This window comes from Salmo salar, chromosome ssa12 (assembly GCF_905237065.1).
Source record: "Salmo salar chromosome ssa12, Ssal_v3.1, whole genome shotgun sequence".
NCBI lineage: Eukaryota > Metazoa > Chordata > Actinopteri > Salmoniformes > Salmonidae > Salmo > Salmo salar.
Window position 1 is genome coordinate 28703260 of NC_059453.1, and position 19507 is coordinate 28722766.

Here is a 19507-nt window from a genome sequence, read left to right on the forward strand (position 1 = left end):
TGAATTTATGTAGGCTTGCCATAACAAAGGGGTTGAATACTAATTGACTCAAGACATTTCAGCTTCTCATTTTTAATTCATTTCTAAACATTTCTAAAAACACAATTCCCCTTTGACATTATGAGGTATTGCATGTAGGCCTGTGGTTATTTTCATAACCGCTGCAGAATAAATTCCTCCTATTTTCTAGCCATGATCGGTTCATTTTCCCGAAGTAGCCATACAACAAATAACGATGCGTCTCCCATTTTATTGGGCCTAGTAGCCTAAATAGATTATCTGTTTTTTTAAGCTAAACTTGCTTTTTGCCTCAGTAACCTCTGGTGGCATAGCATTCCATGATGACATGGCTCTATACATACTGTACAGTACCTAGCCTAAATAGATAGGCTATGTACAGTGCCTTCAGAAAGTATTCAGACCCCTTGACTTTTTCCACATTTTGTTACGTTACAGCCTTATTCTAAAATTGATTCAATTGTTTTTTCCCCTCATCAATCTACACACAATACCCCATAATGACAAAGCAAAAACAGGTTTTTAGAATTTTTTGCTAATTTATAAAACTTAAAAAACTGAAATATGACATTTACATAAGTATTCAGACCCTTTACTCAGTACTTTGTTGAAGCACCTTTGGCAGCGATTACAGCATAGAATCTTCTTGTGTATGATGCTACAAGCTTGGCACACATGTATATGGGGAGTTTCTCCCATTCTTCTCTGCAGATCTTCTCAAGCTCTGTCAGGTTGGATGGGGACCGTTGCTGCACAGCTATTTTCAGGTCTCTCTAGAGATGTTCGATCAGGTTCAAGTCCAGGCTCTGGCTGGACCACTCAAGGACATTCAGAGACTGTCCCGAAGCCACTCCTGCGTTGTCTTGGCTGTGTGCTTAGGGTCGTTGTCCTGTTGGAAGGTGAAACTTCGCCCCAGTCTGAGGTCTTGAGCAGGTTGTTCATCTTTGCCTCAATCCTGACTAGTCTCCCAGTCCCTGCTGCTGAAAAACATCCCCACAGCATGATGCTGCCACCACAATGCTTCACCGTAGGGATTGTGCCAGGTTTCCTCCAGATGTGACGATTGGCATTCAGGCCAAAGAGTTCAATCTTGGTTTCATCATGCCAGAGAATCTTGTTTATCATGGTCTGAGAGTCTTTAGGTGCCTTTTGGCAAACTCCAAGCCGGCTGTCATGTGCCTTTTACTGAGGAGGGGCTTCCGTCTGGCCACTATTAGCCTACTATAATAATAAAGAAATGGTACCCTAGACAATGTTTCAGAATTCACGACAGTCCGGAATATTTTGGGAAAAAGTCAATACAAAACATTGTTGAATTCAAACGTTCTGCTGACAGATCTAAATTAATTTTCCATTGTTTTTTCTTTCAGAAACTGTCACAATCATTTGCCAAATACAGAATACTTTTCTGCAAAAGATTAAAACATTCTGGCAACACCTCCATAAACATTTGATAAGATTTATTTTTGAATTCTAATAGTTCCAGATTATACAGCAAATACATGCGTTAATTGTAACCATAAAAGGTGAATGCAGGGCGTTTCCATGCGGAGTTATAATGCACGTTCTCGCGCGCACAGTTTTACGACGGGCTGATTTATAATGGGAAACATGCATATGTATGGCGTGCGCCATGTTAATAAATATAAATATTTTTAGATGTACGTATTATTTTCAGAAATTGCACATGCAGATATTTAGTCTGAAATTTACACAATGGTTATAAATGAGGCCCATGGCCGGTCCCTAGCTGTGTCAGGTATTTATTTGTTCACTGTGGAGGAGTGGACACCAGAAAGGGCTTTGGCTAACGCTTCATGGGCCGCTAATTTCCTTCCTGACCTCCCTTTGTCGTGGCTATGACCCCCTACCTCCCCTCCTCCCACCCATTACTGGGACCACCACCCCTAGGTTCCCCTATTGCAATAAATGCCAAAGCTTGACACCGCCCTGGGGGCGTCTCTTAGGGTGGGTTTGGGGGGCGAGTTGAAAAGGAATGGGAGTTGGGGTAAGTCGGTGGGGGCCTGGAGGGTGTATCGGTCTGGAAAGTGGGGTTTGGAGGGACATAGCGGTTGAGTTGACAAGAGAAAGGAGTTGGCATAGCCACGGGAAGATGTTTTGATTTGGGGGTGCAAAAAAATGTATTAAGAAATATATATATATTTCTTAATATATATTTTTTATTAAGAAATATATATATTACATTTTGCACCCCCAAATCAAAACATCTTCCCATGGCTATGCCAACTCCCTTCTCTTGTGTATATATATATATATATATATATATATATTTATATATATATAATAAAGCATTGGATGCATCTCTAATTGTATTTGCATAGTGGCATACGTTGGCCTTTTGAGGATTTCCACATTAGTTTTTTTATTATGGGTTTGGATTTTATTTTGCCTAACGTCATTTATATGATAGAAAACATTAGCATCATTTTTTTTAATACCACCCCGAAATGACCGTGACCGTGACACTGACAAACTGAGAGCAATAAAAATTATCTGGTCTTGAATGCAAACAATAGCCCAGGCCAATGAAGAGACACACATTTCTACAATATTAGGAGGAATATATATACAGATTGTACATTATTAGGAGGAATAATATATATATATATATATATATATATATATATATATATATATATATATATATATATATATATATATACACACATATATATATATATATATATATATACAAATATATATATATACATATATATATATATATACACACATATATATATATACATACATATATATATATACATATATATATATATATATACATATATATACACATATATATATATATATATATATATATATATATATATATATATATATATATATATATATATACAATATATATATATATATATATATATATACTATATATATATATATATATATACACACACATATATATATACATATATATAACACACACACACACACACAGATTGTACATTATTATAAGGAAATATATATATTTCCACAGCATTGTTGAGTACTCATTTCTGATTGGTTAGAAGGGAATTCTAGAATGGACATTAAAACCAGATAACGGGACAGTTGGACAAGATATCGGGGACACCTTGCAATCATTACGCAATATTCGTCGCCACATGCAGACCGTACTTGTTACAAAAAGCTAAACCAAAAACCACACAAAGTGAAATTGTATACATTGTAAATGTAGGTTCAACAAGGGAAAAGTTTTCTAGCTACAGTAGCATTCATTTGTTTTTGCAGAGACATAATCTTTGGGAGCATCTGGTGACCTAACGTGGTGAGTGATGAACATACATTTTCCCGGTTCCTACTGTTGTAGTCATGATGCAAGTGGTGCTATGCTGTCAAATCCTCGCTTATGTTTCTAGTTTGACCAGCTGTTTTTTCAGCAACTGGTATTTTTGAATTCGGTTGTCATATTGCCAGGTTCGCTAGCAACAAACTATACTGATCAAAAATATAAATGCAACATATAAAGTGTTGGTCCCTTGTTACATGAGCTGAAATAAAAGATCCCAGAAATGTTCCATATGCACAAAAGCTTATTTCTCTCAAAATGTGTGTGCAAATTTGTTTACATCCCGGTCACGCCTGCTTCCACTCCCCCCTCTGGCACTCGAGGTCACCAGGCTGCTTATCATTACGCACACCTGTCACCATCGTTACGCGTATCAGCACTTCATCAGACTCACCTGGACTCCATCACATTATTAATTACCTCCTCTATATCTCTCACGTCCTTAGTTTATTTCCCGAGTCAGCATTAATGTTGTTGTGTCCCTTGTCCAGAAGCTGTTCGTGTTTTGTTTCCTGTCCGTTTCTTCATTAAATATTCACTCCCTGTTCTTGCTTCTCGTCTCCCAGCGCCTGTCCTTACAATCCCTGTTTAGTGAGCATTTCTCCTTTGCCAAGTTAATCCATCCACCTGACAGGTGTAGCATAACAAGAAGCTGATTAAACAGCATGATCAATACACAGGTGCACCTTGTGCTGGAGGACAATAAAGGCCACTCTAAAATGAGCAGTTTTGTCACACAATACAATGCCACAGATGTGTCATGTTTTGAGAGTGTGCATTTGGCATGCTGACTGCAGGAACGTCCACCAGAGAATAAAATGTTCATTTCTCTTCCATAAGCTGTCGTTTTAGAGGATTTGGCATTACATCCAAACCGGCATCACAACCGCAGACCACGTATAACCACGCCAGCACAGGACCTCCACATCTGGCTTCTTCACCTGCGGGATCATCTGAGACCAGCCACCTGGACAGCTGATGAAACTGTGGGTTTGTTTTGCACAACCAAAGAATTTCTTCACAAACTGTCAGGAATCGTCTCAGGGAAGCTCATCTGTGTGCTCGTCGTCCTCACCAGGGTCTTGACCTGACTGCAGTTTGGCATCGTAACCGACTTCAGTGGGAAAATGCTCACCTTCGATGGCCACTGGCACGCTGGAGAAGTGTGCTCTTCACCGATGAATCACAGTTTCAATTGTATCGGGCAGATGGCGTCGTGTGGGCGAGCGGTTTGCTGATGTCAACGTTGTGAACAGAGTGCCCCATGGTGGCGGTGGGGTTACGGTATGGGCAGGCATAAGCTAAGGACAATGAACAGAATTGCATTTTAAATACATACAGATACCGTGAGGAGATCATGAGGCCCATTGTCGTGCCATTCATCTGCCGCCACCTCATGTTTCAGCATTATAATGCACGGCCCCATGTCGCAAGGATCTGGAAGCTGGAAGCTGATAATATCCCAGTTCTTCCATGGCCTGTATACTCACCAGACATGTCACCGATTGAGCATGTTTGGGATGCTCTCGATCAACATGTATGACAGCGTTTTCCAGTTCCCGCCAACATCCAGCAACTTCACAAGCCATTGAAGAGGAGTGGGACAACATTTCACAGGCCACAATCAACAGCCTGGTCAACTCTATGCGAAGGAGATGTGTTGCGCTGCATGAGGCAAATGGTGGTCACCAGATACTGGCTGGTTTTCTGATCCACGCCCCTACCTTATTTTTTTTAAAGGTATCTGTCTTCTCAGTCATGTGAAATCCATAGATTAGGGCCTAATTCATTTATTTAAATTGACTAATTTCCTTATATGAACTGTAACTCAGTAAAATCTTTGAAATTGTTGCATGTTGCGTTAATATTTTTGTTCAGTGTATTTAGCCAGCTTCTATTCTAGTGTTTGATATGCAATGCTATCTCCTCGTAATGAACAGTGTCGAGTGTCCTGACGAGAAGGCAAACTTTTCTAGCTATGCCAGGCAAAATCGTTATGGATGTATCCAAATTAATGTCAATAGAAAACAGCTTAAACAAACGCAAACGCGGCTACTTTGCTGTTATTCTGGCGGCAGAGTTCGTGACTGTGCTAGCTAGAAAGGAAGAAGAAGGTTGTCAGCGAGCATGGCAACGGAACATATAGAACGAACAACTGGGTCTCGTCCATAAATATCGAACTAAATCGAGCGAACGACTGGCAACCAACATTTTATTTCCAAGGTAATGTACAGATTATCGGCGTTTATCCCTTACATTTTGGCTACAGTAGGTTACTAAATAGACTTTTCAGTGGCACCACCCAATAGTGAAGCCTTGGCTACTCACCGGTGATGGCCGATGCACTCGTGTCAATAGCCTATCTCAAGATGAGCTACTTTTGAAAAACAGTGCTGTTTGCTCAGAATCACTCAAAAGTCGAGTTTTTTAAAGTTTCTACAGACAGATTAGTCTTCTCTTTTCAGCAGTAGGCATTTGCATTCCAAATTGTATGTTTTTATCCCGATTGTATTTGGAAAAAGGCAAACTGACAGCGGCAACCAACCATAAATGTATAATCCATAGATGGCAGTTCCCATTTAGGTCAGGACTGGCATCCATTACTAGTGTACCCATGAGTTTAATAGTCAAACTGCCAGTGTTAGAGGTTCCAAAACCCTTCTATTGATTATATGTCTATGGCAACAATGCAACAAGCTGTTCTATATTTAGCAAGAGTGATTTCCCGACTGTAAGTGATACAACTTAATCCACAGCTATTTTTTAGAAGCTATTGAGATTCTGCGGCTAAATTATGCTCCCTGGTGTAGTATATGCGGATGAACTTTTCAGCCAAAGGTACTATAATTTTAGGCAAAATTATTTACATTTATCAGGAGGCGATGCAGCATCTCCAGCACCCCTACCTCCTGCGGCTATAGGTGTTGGGGGGGGCTTGGGGGTGCTTCTACAGGCCTTAATCAGTCCCAAACTGGCACTTTGACAGGGGGGTGTTGGGTGGGGATTGGGGGGGTTAATTTGAGTGGTTTTCTGAAGCGGTGGCCTGGTTGGTGGCACAATAAGCAGCAGTCCAGAGGTCCTCCCATCAGAGCTATAGGGGCAGGCCACAGACAGACAGGGCGGTCGCCTGCAGCCGCGGGACCCTTTTTGTCTGGTCTCATTTCTATTGGCCACCACTCCTCTCAATGCACCCATAAGCCCTATTAGAGGAAGACACAATTGAACCTGGCAGATGCGTATCGCGAGTAAGCGCCCCCACCCTCTTTAGTTGTTTTAACCTAGTGCGCATCTTATTCTCTCTCTCTCTCTCTCTCCCTCTCACAGACTGTGACTCCTATTGCAAGGCGTCGAAAGGCAAACTGAAGATCAACATGAAGAAATACTGCAAGAAAGATTATGGTGAGTTGAGTTGAATCCTCTGTACAGTACAGTCTACAATCCTACAGTAGAAGCTCACGCTGCCTCCTGAGCCCCGGTAGACTTGGGAACCCAGCTAGCTCAAGTAGCTAGCTACATATTTATTTACAACACCCAGCACCAAGCCCAGGCCTCCCGCAGGACAACCCTACAGCTCCTGGGCATTCTAGTGACGGCTTACTCCGGCCTTTCAAGAAAGAAAGTCAAAGGATCAAACAAAGGAGGGGGACAAGCCATCAGAGAGAAGAGCTTAGGGTGTGAGGATAGAGAGGGTGCTAAGGGGAGGGGGGTGTCGGGATGATGGACAGCCCAGCAGGTATTTAAGGGCAAGGCGGATAATAGATAAAGCAAAGTTGGTGTGACGGACAGTTGGGGTGCGCGCCTAAAGGTCCTCATTAAGGGGATCTTAAGGGATGGGCCTTTTCAGACAGGCATTCCTGTGGCCACCCCATCCGGCTGCCCTGGCCATTGAAAAGGTTGAAAGGTTGAAAAGGTGCTTTAGGTGGTTAAGACCCTGGTGAAGGTTGTGGAGGTTTGACCCCGACCTGATTGAAGCCAGTCTGTTAAATCAGTCAACCAAGAAGGGGCATCCTGCCTGAAAATACCTTGGCAGATTGAATGAATGACAGCCCAGGCATTGTTCCTGGTTTTTGAGGGGTTGGATCCAGGCATGGTGTCAGGAGGAATCCCCTGTGCCACAAATGAAAAGTGGCTTAAATTCTTTCTCATTGCAGCTCTTTTTATTTGTATTTTATTTCACCTTTATTTAACCAGGTAGGCCAGTTGAGAACAAGTTCTCATTTACAACTGCAACCTGGTCAAGATAAAGCAAAGCAGTGCGACAAAAACAACACAAAGTTACACATAAAGAAACGTACAATCAATAACACAAAAGAAAAATAGAAAAATATATGTACAGTGTGTGCAAATGTAGAAGAGTAGGGAGGTAGGCCATAAACAGGCCCTAGAGGCAAAAATAATTACAATTTAGCATTAATACTGGAGTGATAGATGTGCAGATGATGATGTGCAAGTAGAAATACTGGGGTGCAAAAGAGCAAGAGGGTAAGTAATAATATGGGGATGAGGAAGTAGGGTGTGCTATTTACAGATTGGCTATGTACAGGTACAGTGATCGGTAAGCTGCTCTGACAACTGATGTTTAAAGTTAGAGAGGGAGATTTAAGACTCCAGCTTCAGTGATTTTTTCAATTCGTTCCAGTCATTGGCAGCAGAGAACTGGAAGGAAAGGCGGCCAAAGAGAGTGTTGGCTTTGGGGATGACCAGTGAAATATACCTGCTGGAGCGTGTGCTAGGGGTGGGTGTTGCTATGGTGACCAATGAGCTGAGATAAGGCGGGGCTTTACCGAGCAAAGACTTATAGATGACCTGGAGCCAGTGGGTTTGGCGACGGATATGTAGTGAGGGCCAGCCAACGAGAACATACAGGTCCCAGTGGTGGGTAGTATATGGGGCTTTGGTGACAAAACGGATGGCACTGTGATAGACTGCATCCAATTTGCTGAGTAGAGTGTTGGAGGCTATTTTGTAAATGACATCGCCGAAGTCAAGGATCGGTAGGATAGTCAGTTTTACGAGGGTATGTTTGGCGGCATGGACGATTATAGATGTAAAAAATACTCTACCGTGTGGTGTTTGGTAAATACTTGCTATGCATATGCAAATAAAGAAAAGTTCTCAACCACGGTAACGAGTTTGTAGCCATTTGTAGGCGAACAGGTTTAATGAGTAGTAAAAAACAAAAGCTCTGTAGATCATTGATCCCCAGCAGCAGAGCTCATGTGTGAAGGAGGTGAAGCAGTTAGGGTCTCCAGTGAGTAAGACATTAGTAGCCCTCAGTGGAGGATTTGGAACATGCACCTCCAATGGAGTGTAACGGGGCCATGTTTCTCCTCTCAGGCCCACGCAAGAGTCAATGGACCCCCGTAGGGAGACGCACTCTGTCCTGGGGAAGCCCAGTGATGTGTTGGGGTCTTCAGCTGTACAAACTCTTACCCGTATACACTGAAAATAAGTCTGTCTATAAGTCAGAGCTTGTCGGTGCCCACTGAAGACCCATAGGGGAGAGGAGATGGGGAGTGAGGTGGGACCCTACCCAGGTGCACCCCAGGTGCATGTCATCAAGACATCATAGTGTATCTCACCGTAGCTCAGACTCAGCAGTGTTGAGAGCGCTGCTCAACAACACAGGGAGTGTCCTCTACCCCCATCCTAGTTTCTCACAGGCGGGCAGGTCTGGCATGCACCAGAGGAGGAGTGTGTAGACGGGACCTGCTGGTATTGATGAGTGATCCCAGCATGCCTTAGGAAGGCTGTGACTACATGGTGTGTGTGTGTGTGTGTGTGTAATGGTCCACAGTTGGGTTAGGGTACATGCTCCTGGGCTTCAGAGCAGGCTACAGTAAGGGAACCCCCACTGTTTCACTCTTACTGTTCTCCTCAATGACCAATTACAGGCAATTTCCTCTGCTTCCCCCTCTGGCCCTCTCCAACATTACCCAAGCCCTACGCAGCCCTCCCTAACCTGCCCTGGGTCCAGCCTCCCTGCCAAGGCCTGGGTCTAATCCACTTTCTCCCTGCCTCGCCATACCTCAGGGGGGCTTTGTTCTGGTCCTGTACAGGGATAAGACTCGCCTCGCGCTTTACACTTCAGGAAGGTTTACTGGGAGGGTCCCTGTGTGGCGGAGAGCATTAGGAGTGCATTGTCTCGCTGTGCCTTGGGCCTATGCTGGATAATATGCAGACACACTTCAACCCCCATAGAGAACCACTTGGATACAGCAATTTCTCCATACAAAAGGGCTGAAGTGACAGTGGAACAGGGCTTAACAATAGGTTGAGTTATTTACAGTTTGGTCTCTCAGGGTTTCACCCTGTGTTGTTGTGCAAACACAAACAGAGAGCGCCTTCCAGTGGTGACACCAGGTATGGACAGGGTGACAGAGGGCACCAATAGGGTTCACCACCAGGTCAACAGCCAGTTCAACCAATGCCCATACTAATAGTAACAGTAAAAGACACCAGGAATGCTAATGCTAGCAGAAAAGGACACCAGGGCCCTATTTGATAACCCTGTGATCTACCATGCATGGTGTAGAATCTGCAGTGCAGTGCAGGACATGTCTAATTTGGAGCCATTTAGAGAGCCATGACATTCACGCTCAGTGATAGTCCATTTGTGTGTATAGTAGGTTAAGCTAATGACCCCTGGTTTAACGACTGCTGTTCCATTTTAAGGTGATCTATGCTGCTTTTGAGAGCTGTTGGTGAGCAATAGAACATATTGTCAATGTAGTGCTCTCTCTCCTTGATCCTCTCAGTAATAAATCATACTATCACAGAGCCGCTCCCCAAAAACCCATCTCCTCACAGCCCAGCCCTGCCTCTTAATCACGTCGCAAATCAAATCCCCTGACATCTATAATGGACATGGAGCTGGATCTGCGACCGGACGACTTTGTCTTGACAGCATTTCCCTTGGAGGATACAAGCCTTTGATGGGCGTCTGGTTAGGTTACAGGTCCAGTCTCCTATCCACTGGGGCCGGTTGAGTAGGTAGTTGCTGATGACTCCACTAGAATCAGCGCCAAATGGAGAAGCCAACCTCACTTTTTTATTTTAAAGAGAATAGAACAGAACCCTGCCCTTGAGGCTTTGTCAGTTCTGGTGTTTTTAGTGTCCCGTAATGCCGCTTGGACAGTGGAGATCACAGCGTCTCATGGTGCTAGTCTGTGGAGCCAGTAGCACTGACTGGAGACGCACATGGACCAGTGGACACAGAGGACTAAGAGCTAGAGAATTCAGCTACAGACAGCAGGCTACCTGGCGTCAGTACTGCCTGCTTCACTGTCTGTCTGATACCCATACTAGACTTACAGATGTAGGATCTTAATATGAGCCAGTCTCCTACAGCAGGAAAATAATCCTGCAGCAACAGCAAATGTAAATTACTTTGTGGATTATAATTAAAGGTCATTTTTGTATTGTAAGGGAACATCAAATCTGAAATTACAAAGTGTAAATTACAAACATTAGAAACCTTTTTAAAACTCAAAGACGCTACAAGTTTTAAATGTCCTACGTTGCAGGAAACGTCTCCTGCAACAGGGTGATTAAATTAAGATCCTACAACTGTAGTGGGAGATACACTAGCACTTTTCCCTCCCTCTAGTCATACTGAATGGCCAGAGAGAGAGAGAGATGTCTAGGCAAAGTTTTTGCAAGAAGGAAACGGGATTCCATGGGAAATGTCTGACTCGGTCAAACGGAATTATTTTGTCCCAGGGTGACATAGTAACTGTTGCTGGGATCATGGCTTGTCGGTCGAGAGAAGAAGAGCAAGGTCACAGTCAGGATAGCAGGAAGGAATGGAGCAGACGATAAGGACCGGGTTGCTCTCCTGTGCCAAGAGGACATGGATGGGGTTGTAATTGAAGTCTGTGATACAGACACGAACCCCAGTGATTGAGATAGGAATAACAGCACTGTACTGTGTATCCCATTGAGCAGGAAATTCTAATGCTAGAATTGAGTCAGACACAAATACATAACAAAAATACATTGTAAATAACTTGTCACTTAAAGTCTCTCTCTCCCCCCTCCCCAGCTGTCCAGGTGCACATTCTGAAGGCGGACAAGGCGAGCGAGTGGTGGAAGTTCACCGTCAACATCATCTCCGTCTACAAGCAGGGCGAGAGCCGCATCCGCCGCGGCGACCAGTTCCTGTGGGTCAGGGCCAAGGATGTGGCGTGCAAGTGTCCAAAGATCAAGACCGGGAAGAAGTACCTGCTCCTGGGTAACAATGAGGATTCTCCAGGGCAGTCTGGAGTGGTGGCCGATAAGGGCTCCCTGGTCATCCAGTGGAGAGACACATGGGCCCGTCGGCTGAGGAAGTTCCAGCAACGTGAGAAGAAAGGCAAGTGCAAGAAGGCGTAGGCGGAAAGTACGGACGACGCCTGGAGCGAGGGAATGGAACACGGGACAGGAGAAAGGATGAGTGGGTGTTGAAAAAGGACGAGAGGAGAGAGAGGGAGACTGAGGAAAGACAGAAAGGGCCTGTGCGTTGTCACTACTTTTTCGAGTAGGAGCATGAAGAGAATATTATTGAGAAGATCTTTTCTAGTGGACTTTTGTGAAGGAGCTCACGCTGCAGGTGTCATGGCTTCGTTGTTTTTTCCTTTGAGATTTGTCTCTGTGGATTTGCCAAGTTTGCACCTATTACCAGTATATATAAAGTTAATTGTGTTTTCATTTTTTTTCATATTGATATTTCATAACCCTATTTTATGAGCATTTTGTGCTGGTGCGAAGACCCCACAAATCAAGCCACTGCATTATCACAAGCTTTGTTTTCTGTCGTTTTTAGGGTTAGCTAATAATATCACTGACAAACCAGCCTGCATCATCAAACGTCCTCACTTCAACTTTTTTGTTGAAATTGTGTATCCTATTGACAGTGCAGCAAAAAGTGCCATAAAACAACATTGGTTCTGCGCCTTGGAAATGCACGTTTCATGTATTATCAAATAATTTCGCTTCACCCGGTCGTATGTGTATATGTAACCTAAAACGCACAGTAACTAGCTATGTTTTTTATTATATCACGGGTGTGACATATTGTACATTTGATTGAATGTTGGCCCCTAGATGCAGACAGTGAAATGGGAAGAAAGAAAATGAATGTCCATTCTTAAAGGTGTACAAAATATTTGACTCCAGCATTGTTAACTAAGCTTAATCAAGGATATTATTTTAATCTACACATTTTTCTTTGTCCAGTTTCAGTATTCAGAATGATCTGAAATGAATGAATGTTCATTGTGATGATTAACACACTCTTGTACAGTTTCAAACTGCATGTCAACCTGTCTCCAAAAAGGATGGTTACTAAGTCAAATACATGGCGTCCATATTAGGACAGCGTCAGATGAGTTGATGTCCTAATATGGACACCGTGTCCTTACTCTCTTTTTGACTGGTGCTGCTGTCTAATTTCATGGTTAGTGTTTTTAATAATACTTTTGCTGGATTCCCAAGAAGATGACGGACTGCATTCAAAAAGTCTGGGATTTCACAAAGACTCCTGCTATTAGCATAATGACAACCAGATTTCAATTTAGGATCTTCAATCTCTATTTAGGATCACTTGCTTTAATATTTTATTAATGTCTGGTTCAATTATACTGAACAAACATAAGTGCAACATACAACAATTAACAATTTTACTGAGTTACAATTCAATATAAGGAAATTAGTCAATTGAAATAAATAAATTAGGTCCTAATCTATGGATTTCACATGACTGGGCAGGGGTGCAGCCTTGGCTGGGCCTGGGAGGGCATAGGCCCACCCACTGGGGAGCCAGGCCCAGCCAATCAGAATGACTTTTTCCCCACAAAAGTGCTTTATTACAGACAGAAATCCTCCTCAGTTTCATCAGCTGTCCTGGTGGCTGATATCAGACGATCCCGCATATGAAAAAGCCAGATGTGGTGGCTTATGCTGGAGAAATGAACATTAAATTCTCTGGCAACAGCTTTGGTGGGCATTCCTGCAGTCAGCATGCCAATTGCATGCTCCCTCAAAACTTGAGACCCCTGTGGCATTGTGTTGCGTGACAAAACTGCACATTTTAGAGTGGCCTTTTATTGTCCCCAGCACAAGGTGCACCTGTGTAATGATAATGCTGTTTAATCAGCTTAATCAGCTAATATGCCACACCGGTCAGGTGGATGGAATATCTTGGCAAAGAAGAAATGCTCACTAACAGGGCGGCAAACAAATGTGTACACAAAATTTGAGAGAAATAAGCTTTTTTGTGCGTATGGAACATTTCTGGGATCTTTTATTTCAGCTCATAAAACACTTTACATGTTGCGTTTATTTTTTTGTTCAGTATATATTTAATGATCGAGTGATTTAGGAGCCAGTCCTTCTAAGAGACAGAAAGCAGTGTGGTTCTTCCCCATGTTGCCCAGATTTAGTATATAGATGTGTTTTTTTATTTGATATTGAAGGTGTACATTTATGAAATATGAATTCACATTACTATTATTATAATACAGTACACATGCTTTACCCAAAACCAAAAGGAAGCATTTGCAATGATGTGAATAAAAAACCTTATCATACCTAAGGTTTCAAATAGATTAGCTACAACACTAGTCCCTGTGTGTGGACAACATTGTTTTCAGAGAGCGTTAACCAAGCAGTAAGATATTGGTACATATTGAATTGAAAGCGTTACAATGTACATATTTATATGACCTCTCCCTAAGAACAATATTTCCTAATACTGTAGGCTATTCACCAATCGGCACAGAATTGTTTCTGTGTAGTATTAAATTAACCCTATTTTGGATGCAAATTTAAAAAAAGAAATCACAATGTGTAAAGCATTTGTAATTGAAACAAGCCTCTTCCCCAAGGTATTAAAAAAGGGATTGGCAATCAACAATAAAACATCTGTATAGGTAGTATTTTTATGTGAAAATGCTCTAGATAATAAAACTATTATTAACATCAATGTATTGATTGTAGATTTTAGCAAAGAGAATGGAGAGTGCACACCTAAGAACAGTATTTATGTTCTTGTTGTATTGAAGCAACAGAAATGTAAGAGTGCAGTTTACCTCTGACGGACAGTGAACTGTTCCAAACATTATTACACAAGCATTATTAGTCAGCTCTCTAAATTCTTGCTTCATACCCCTTCTCCCCCCACTTAACCATCCATAGACCTCACCCTTGTGCTGGACTGCCTGCCACTCTAGAGTTCTTGAAAATTCCATATTAGCAAGTCATCAGATTTCAGGCAAAACTGCCAGTGGTCTTCCTAATATGGAATTCCTAATATGGATGCCGTAGCAACAGCTATTCAACAGCTGCAGACATTCTTCAATGTCTCTTACAAGTCTGTCAAATTAATTAAGTTCAGAACAATTCGAAGAGGGCGAAACGAGGACTAGGAGGGGGAAAAAATCATGTAATTCAATCACCTGATTATCCCCAAATGAATTAAAACCACATCTTTCTTTTATTTCAAACCAATCAGATGTACATTGAGGGTCTGATTGCCAGCATCTGTGTTCCATACTGTTTCTCTCTGTGTACAGATCAGTCATATAAATACACATGCTTTGTGCTGGTGTATTGAACTATACAGATGACATATTACACGTATTTATACATATATTTACATGTTAATTCCTTTCATCGTTATATCCATACTCGTGACATTAAATGTAAATGTATTTCTGTTTGGCACATAATATATAATCAAACCTCAATCGTTTTTTCCATTCTGTCTCTGTATCCCCATGATGTAAATTTTAGATCAGTTTTCCAAGCAATGGATTGACAATGACCTCTTTGATGAAATATTACTACCGCAGACCTGTCAAAACGTTGCTTTGTTCATACTTTTTAAATGTAAATGTTGTTTAGCTGTGTTGGCCATTGCGAAACCATTTTTGCGATGTTTGTTTTACGATGTGTACTAATATATTATGGTTATTATATATGGATATATTTAATGACACGAGACATTGTGGATTTTATTCTGTCTTTTTTTTTTTACTTGTTTGTGGTTGTTTAGATGGTTGTGATTTTAAGAAGGAAACAATAACTACTGAACACCAAGCTGGTAGAACTAAATCCAGAATTCAGTTGAAATAAACTCCTGTTAAGTCGCCACTAGTGTGACTCTTTTTCTCTTATGCCTCTCTTTCTCTATCGTCTTAAATCATTCAATGTCTGAAGCCGGAGTCCTGGGTGTAACATACACACTTCTATCAACAGCTCCATGTGTGACTAAGGGCAGTACAGTAGAGGGCTAAGCATGCTGGGTGTAGATCGAATAGCGTTAGACCACCAAGCTCAGACCAGTAGTGGGATAGCTATACTGTTCACACGGACCAGTAGTGGGATAGCTATACCGTTCACACGGACCAGTAGTGGGATAGATATACTGTTCACACGGACCAGTAGTGGGATAGATATACCGTTCACACGGACCAGTAGTGGGATAGCTATACCGTTCACACGGACCAGTAGTGGGATAGCTATACTGTTCACACGGACCAGTAGTGGGATAGCTATACTGTTCACACGGACCAGTAGTGGGATAGATATACTGTTCACACGGACCAGTAGTGGGATAGCTATACTGTTCACACGGACCAGTAGTGGGATAGCTATACTGTTCACACGGACCAGTAGTGGGATAGCTATACTGTTCACACGGACCAGTAGTGGGATAGCTATACTGTTCACACGGACCAGTAGTGGGATAGCTATACCGTTCACACGGACCAGTAGTGGGATAGCTATACTGTTCACACGGACCAGTAGTGGGATAGATATACCGTTCACACGGACCAGTAGTGGGATAGCTATACCGTTCACACGGACCAGTAGTGGGATAGCTATACCGCTCACACGGACCAGTAGTGGGATAGCTATACTGTTCACACGGACCAGTAGTGGGATAGCTATACTGTTCACACGGACCAGTAGTGGGATAGCTATACTGTTCACACGGACCAGTAGTGGGATAGCTATACTGTTCACACGGACCAGTAGTGGGATAGCTATACTGTTCACACGGACCAGTAGTGGGATAGCTATACCGTTCACACGGACCAGTAGTGGGATAGCTATACCGTTCACACGGACCAGTAGTGGGATAGATATACTGTTCACACGGACCAGTAGTGGGATAGCTATACCGTTCACACGGACCAGTAGTGGGATAGCTATACCGTTCACACGGACCAGTAGTGGGATAGCTATACCGTTCACACGGACCAGTAGTGGGATAGCTATACTGTTCACACGGACCAGTAGTGGGATAGCTATACTGTTTACACGGACCAGTAGTGGGATAGATATACTGTTCACACGGACCAGTAGTGGGATAGCTATACTGTTCACACGGACCAGTAGTGGGAAAGCTATACTGTTCACACGGACCAGTAGTGGGATAGCTATACCGTTCACACGGACCAGTAGTGGGATAGCTATACTGTTCACACGGACCAGTAGTGGGATAGCTATACTGTTCACACGGACCAGTAGTGGGATAGCTATACTGTTCACACGGACCAGTAGTGGGATAGATATACTGTTCACACGGACCAGTAGTGGGATAGCTATACTGTTCACACGGACCAGTAGTGGGATAGCTATACTGTTCACACGGACCAGTAGTGGGATAGATATACTGTTCACACGGACCAGTAGTGGGATAGCTATACTGTTCACACGGACCAGTAGTGGGATAGATATACTGTTCACACGGACCAGTAGTGGGATAGCTATACTGTTCACACGGACCAGTAGTGGGATAGCTATACCGTTCACACGGACCAGTAGTGGGATAGCTATACTGTTCACACGGACCAGTAGTGGGATAGCTATACTGTTCACACGGACCAGTAGTGGGATAGATATACTGTTCACACGGACCAGTAGTGGGATAGCTATACTGTTCACACGGACCAGTAGTGGGAAAGCTATACTGTTCACACGGGCGCAAGCAAGCATCTCCCAACCTTTTGCAGCATCTGCAAAATTGACATATTGGAAGAAAGCAGAGTATGCTATAGATACAGTACATTATCCTTAGTAGATGACCAATATTATATAACACTAATGTCTTTACACCAAGGAGTCCATGGATCGTGCTGTTAACTGTAAATGTTGTTTATTAGAAATGACAAGGTTGCATGAAGCTAAACAGATTCACATGTTAAAAAGTGACACAGTCATACGTGTTATTTGTTTTGGCTGGCATTATCCTATAAACATGATCAAATCCCAAGACAAATGATACCATTAGAACTGCTAGTGGGTTAATATAATAATACTACTTATTATATAGATATGTGAGAGATGATATGGGTGAGTGAATTGCTAAGCTAGCAGAATTAGCGACCCAGAACCCCGGACCTCTCAGCCCACAGACAGAATTAGGAAAGTCCCCCCCCCACCCCCCCATGGGAGGTCCTACAGTAGGGTCAGTGCTACCCTTTACCCAACCAACACCCACGTAAGAAAATAAAACATTGTTGCTGGTTCCTCATAAGCCAGGGCTACAGTAGAGAACAGTACAATACACTCGGTTTTCATACAAGGGGAAAAGAGAGAGGAAATATAGAGAGAGGGAGAAGAGAGGGAGGTGGAAGAGCGCGTGTGTGTCATTATTAGTGTATGTGTGTGTATTCAGGGCACCGGGGTGGTGTGTTAGAGGGCTTGGAGGCACTATGTATCAAGCGTCTCAGTGCAGGAGTGCTGATCTAGAATCAGGTCTGCCTTGTCTATGTCATTTTATTCATTGGGATATAAAAGGCAAACCTGGTCCTAAATCAACACGCTTGATACATACCTGCATAAGTGCCTCTGCACCTCGTCTCCCCTGTAGGCTCTCCACGCAGTCTCAGTGGTCATCCGACGGACGGTGCGATGTCCAAAATGCTCCCCTCAGCCTCTTCGTTAGGTGGGCCACACAGCAACCACCACTATAGCAATGAGCAGGAGAACGATCACCACCAGCATCCCTGAAACAAGAATAGAAACACAAACAGAAAGATAAGTACTGTAGGGGGGAAACCTGGCAGAAATTCAAACAATCAACAACAACAAAAATGACACTTTACAAAGTGTACCTAATGCAGAGTAGTTACAGCACATAGACAGGTACAGTACATACTAGTTACATAGACAGGGAATTCTATACATTGTCTACATTCTTCTGATCAGGTTAAGCTGGACAGCCACAGACCAAAGGAATAGGTGGTGGAAATGCAACCAATCAGTAAACTTGAAAAAGGTAGGCCTAGGCCTTTTTCTAGTTAGCTCAGACCTTTGGCCCTACCCAATTTTCTAAATCCTTTCTGCGCCCCAGTGTTTAGGCTACTACCCTCATATTACCTGTACATTTTCACCAAGATGACTTAATACACGTTTATATGCAATCTAGAATTATGACAGGTTTATTGGCACAGATCACACTGCGGTGGGCATGTGTTCCAGATCTGACTTCACTGGAGAGAGAGGGTAATCAATGTTTTTCCACCAACGCTGTGGAGACAGAGGAGACCCGAAAGATTATACGGTAGCGACCTCACACTTAAATCAAAAGCTTTTTACCCCACAGAACCTGAAAATTAGATAGACACAGATCAAATGGACGTTTTTATCATGGCCACGGTAATAAAGAAAATATAGAAAAACTATTCAAAAAGTTCAAGACCGACATTTATTATCAAGACTTTAGAATAGATAGTTATTCTGTGCTTGCATATTGGCTTGTTTTATATGGGTTTGAATATTATATGGCTAGCCTACAACCACCGTTCAATGGGTTTTCCAGTTGTCTTGGCTAGTCTGTTGTCATCTAACCTACAGCTGTTTCAAATCCTGAAACCTTTCTAAGGTGTTGGTAAGAATAAAAGGACTGGTGGATGGCTGGTGTCAAGTGTCATGCCTCTCAACCTTGGTGAGCTTTCATGGCAGCTTGGGGGATTTCTCTCCCAACTTCATGCCACGCATTACAGTAGATATGGAAAACTATCTCCAAGGACACATTTAGCCACATTTTCCTCTCGCTCTCTCTCTTAGTGTTTCTCCTTGAATGGCATCACCATCGAGTGAAGATTTCAAACAACTGCATCCTGGAGAATCTGATGGCTTGATGGCTGTCGACAGTCTCTGGCTGACTCA

The 19507-nt window shown here is 42.8% G+C and overlaps 2 protein-coding genes across 2 annotated transcripts in view; one reads left to right on the plus strand and one right to left on the minus strand.

Moving 5' to 3' along the window:
• Positions 1-15476, plus strand: part of LOC106564677 (netrin-1) — a 97115-nt gene extending 81639 nt beyond the window's left edge. Inside the window, exons 6-7 of the mRNA XM_014130892.2 lie at positions 6671-6745; positions 11391-15476. Of these exons, the coding sequence (XP_013986367.1) occupies positions 6671-6745; positions 11391-11719 (404 nt within the window). The 3' untranslated portion in view covers positions 11720-15476. The remainder of the gene's footprint in view (positions 1-6670; positions 6746-11390) is intronic.
• A 1996-nt stretch (positions 15477-17472) lies between these two features.
• LOC106564676 (syntaxin-8) overlaps positions 17473-19507 on the minus strand; it is a 42813-nt gene continuing 40778 nt past the window's right edge. The window contains exon 8 of the mRNA XM_014130891.2: positions 17473-18342. Within this exon, the coding sequence (XP_013986366.1) occupies positions 18278-18342 (65 nt within the window). The 3' untranslated portion in view covers positions 17473-18277. The remainder of the gene's footprint in view (positions 18343-19507) is intronic.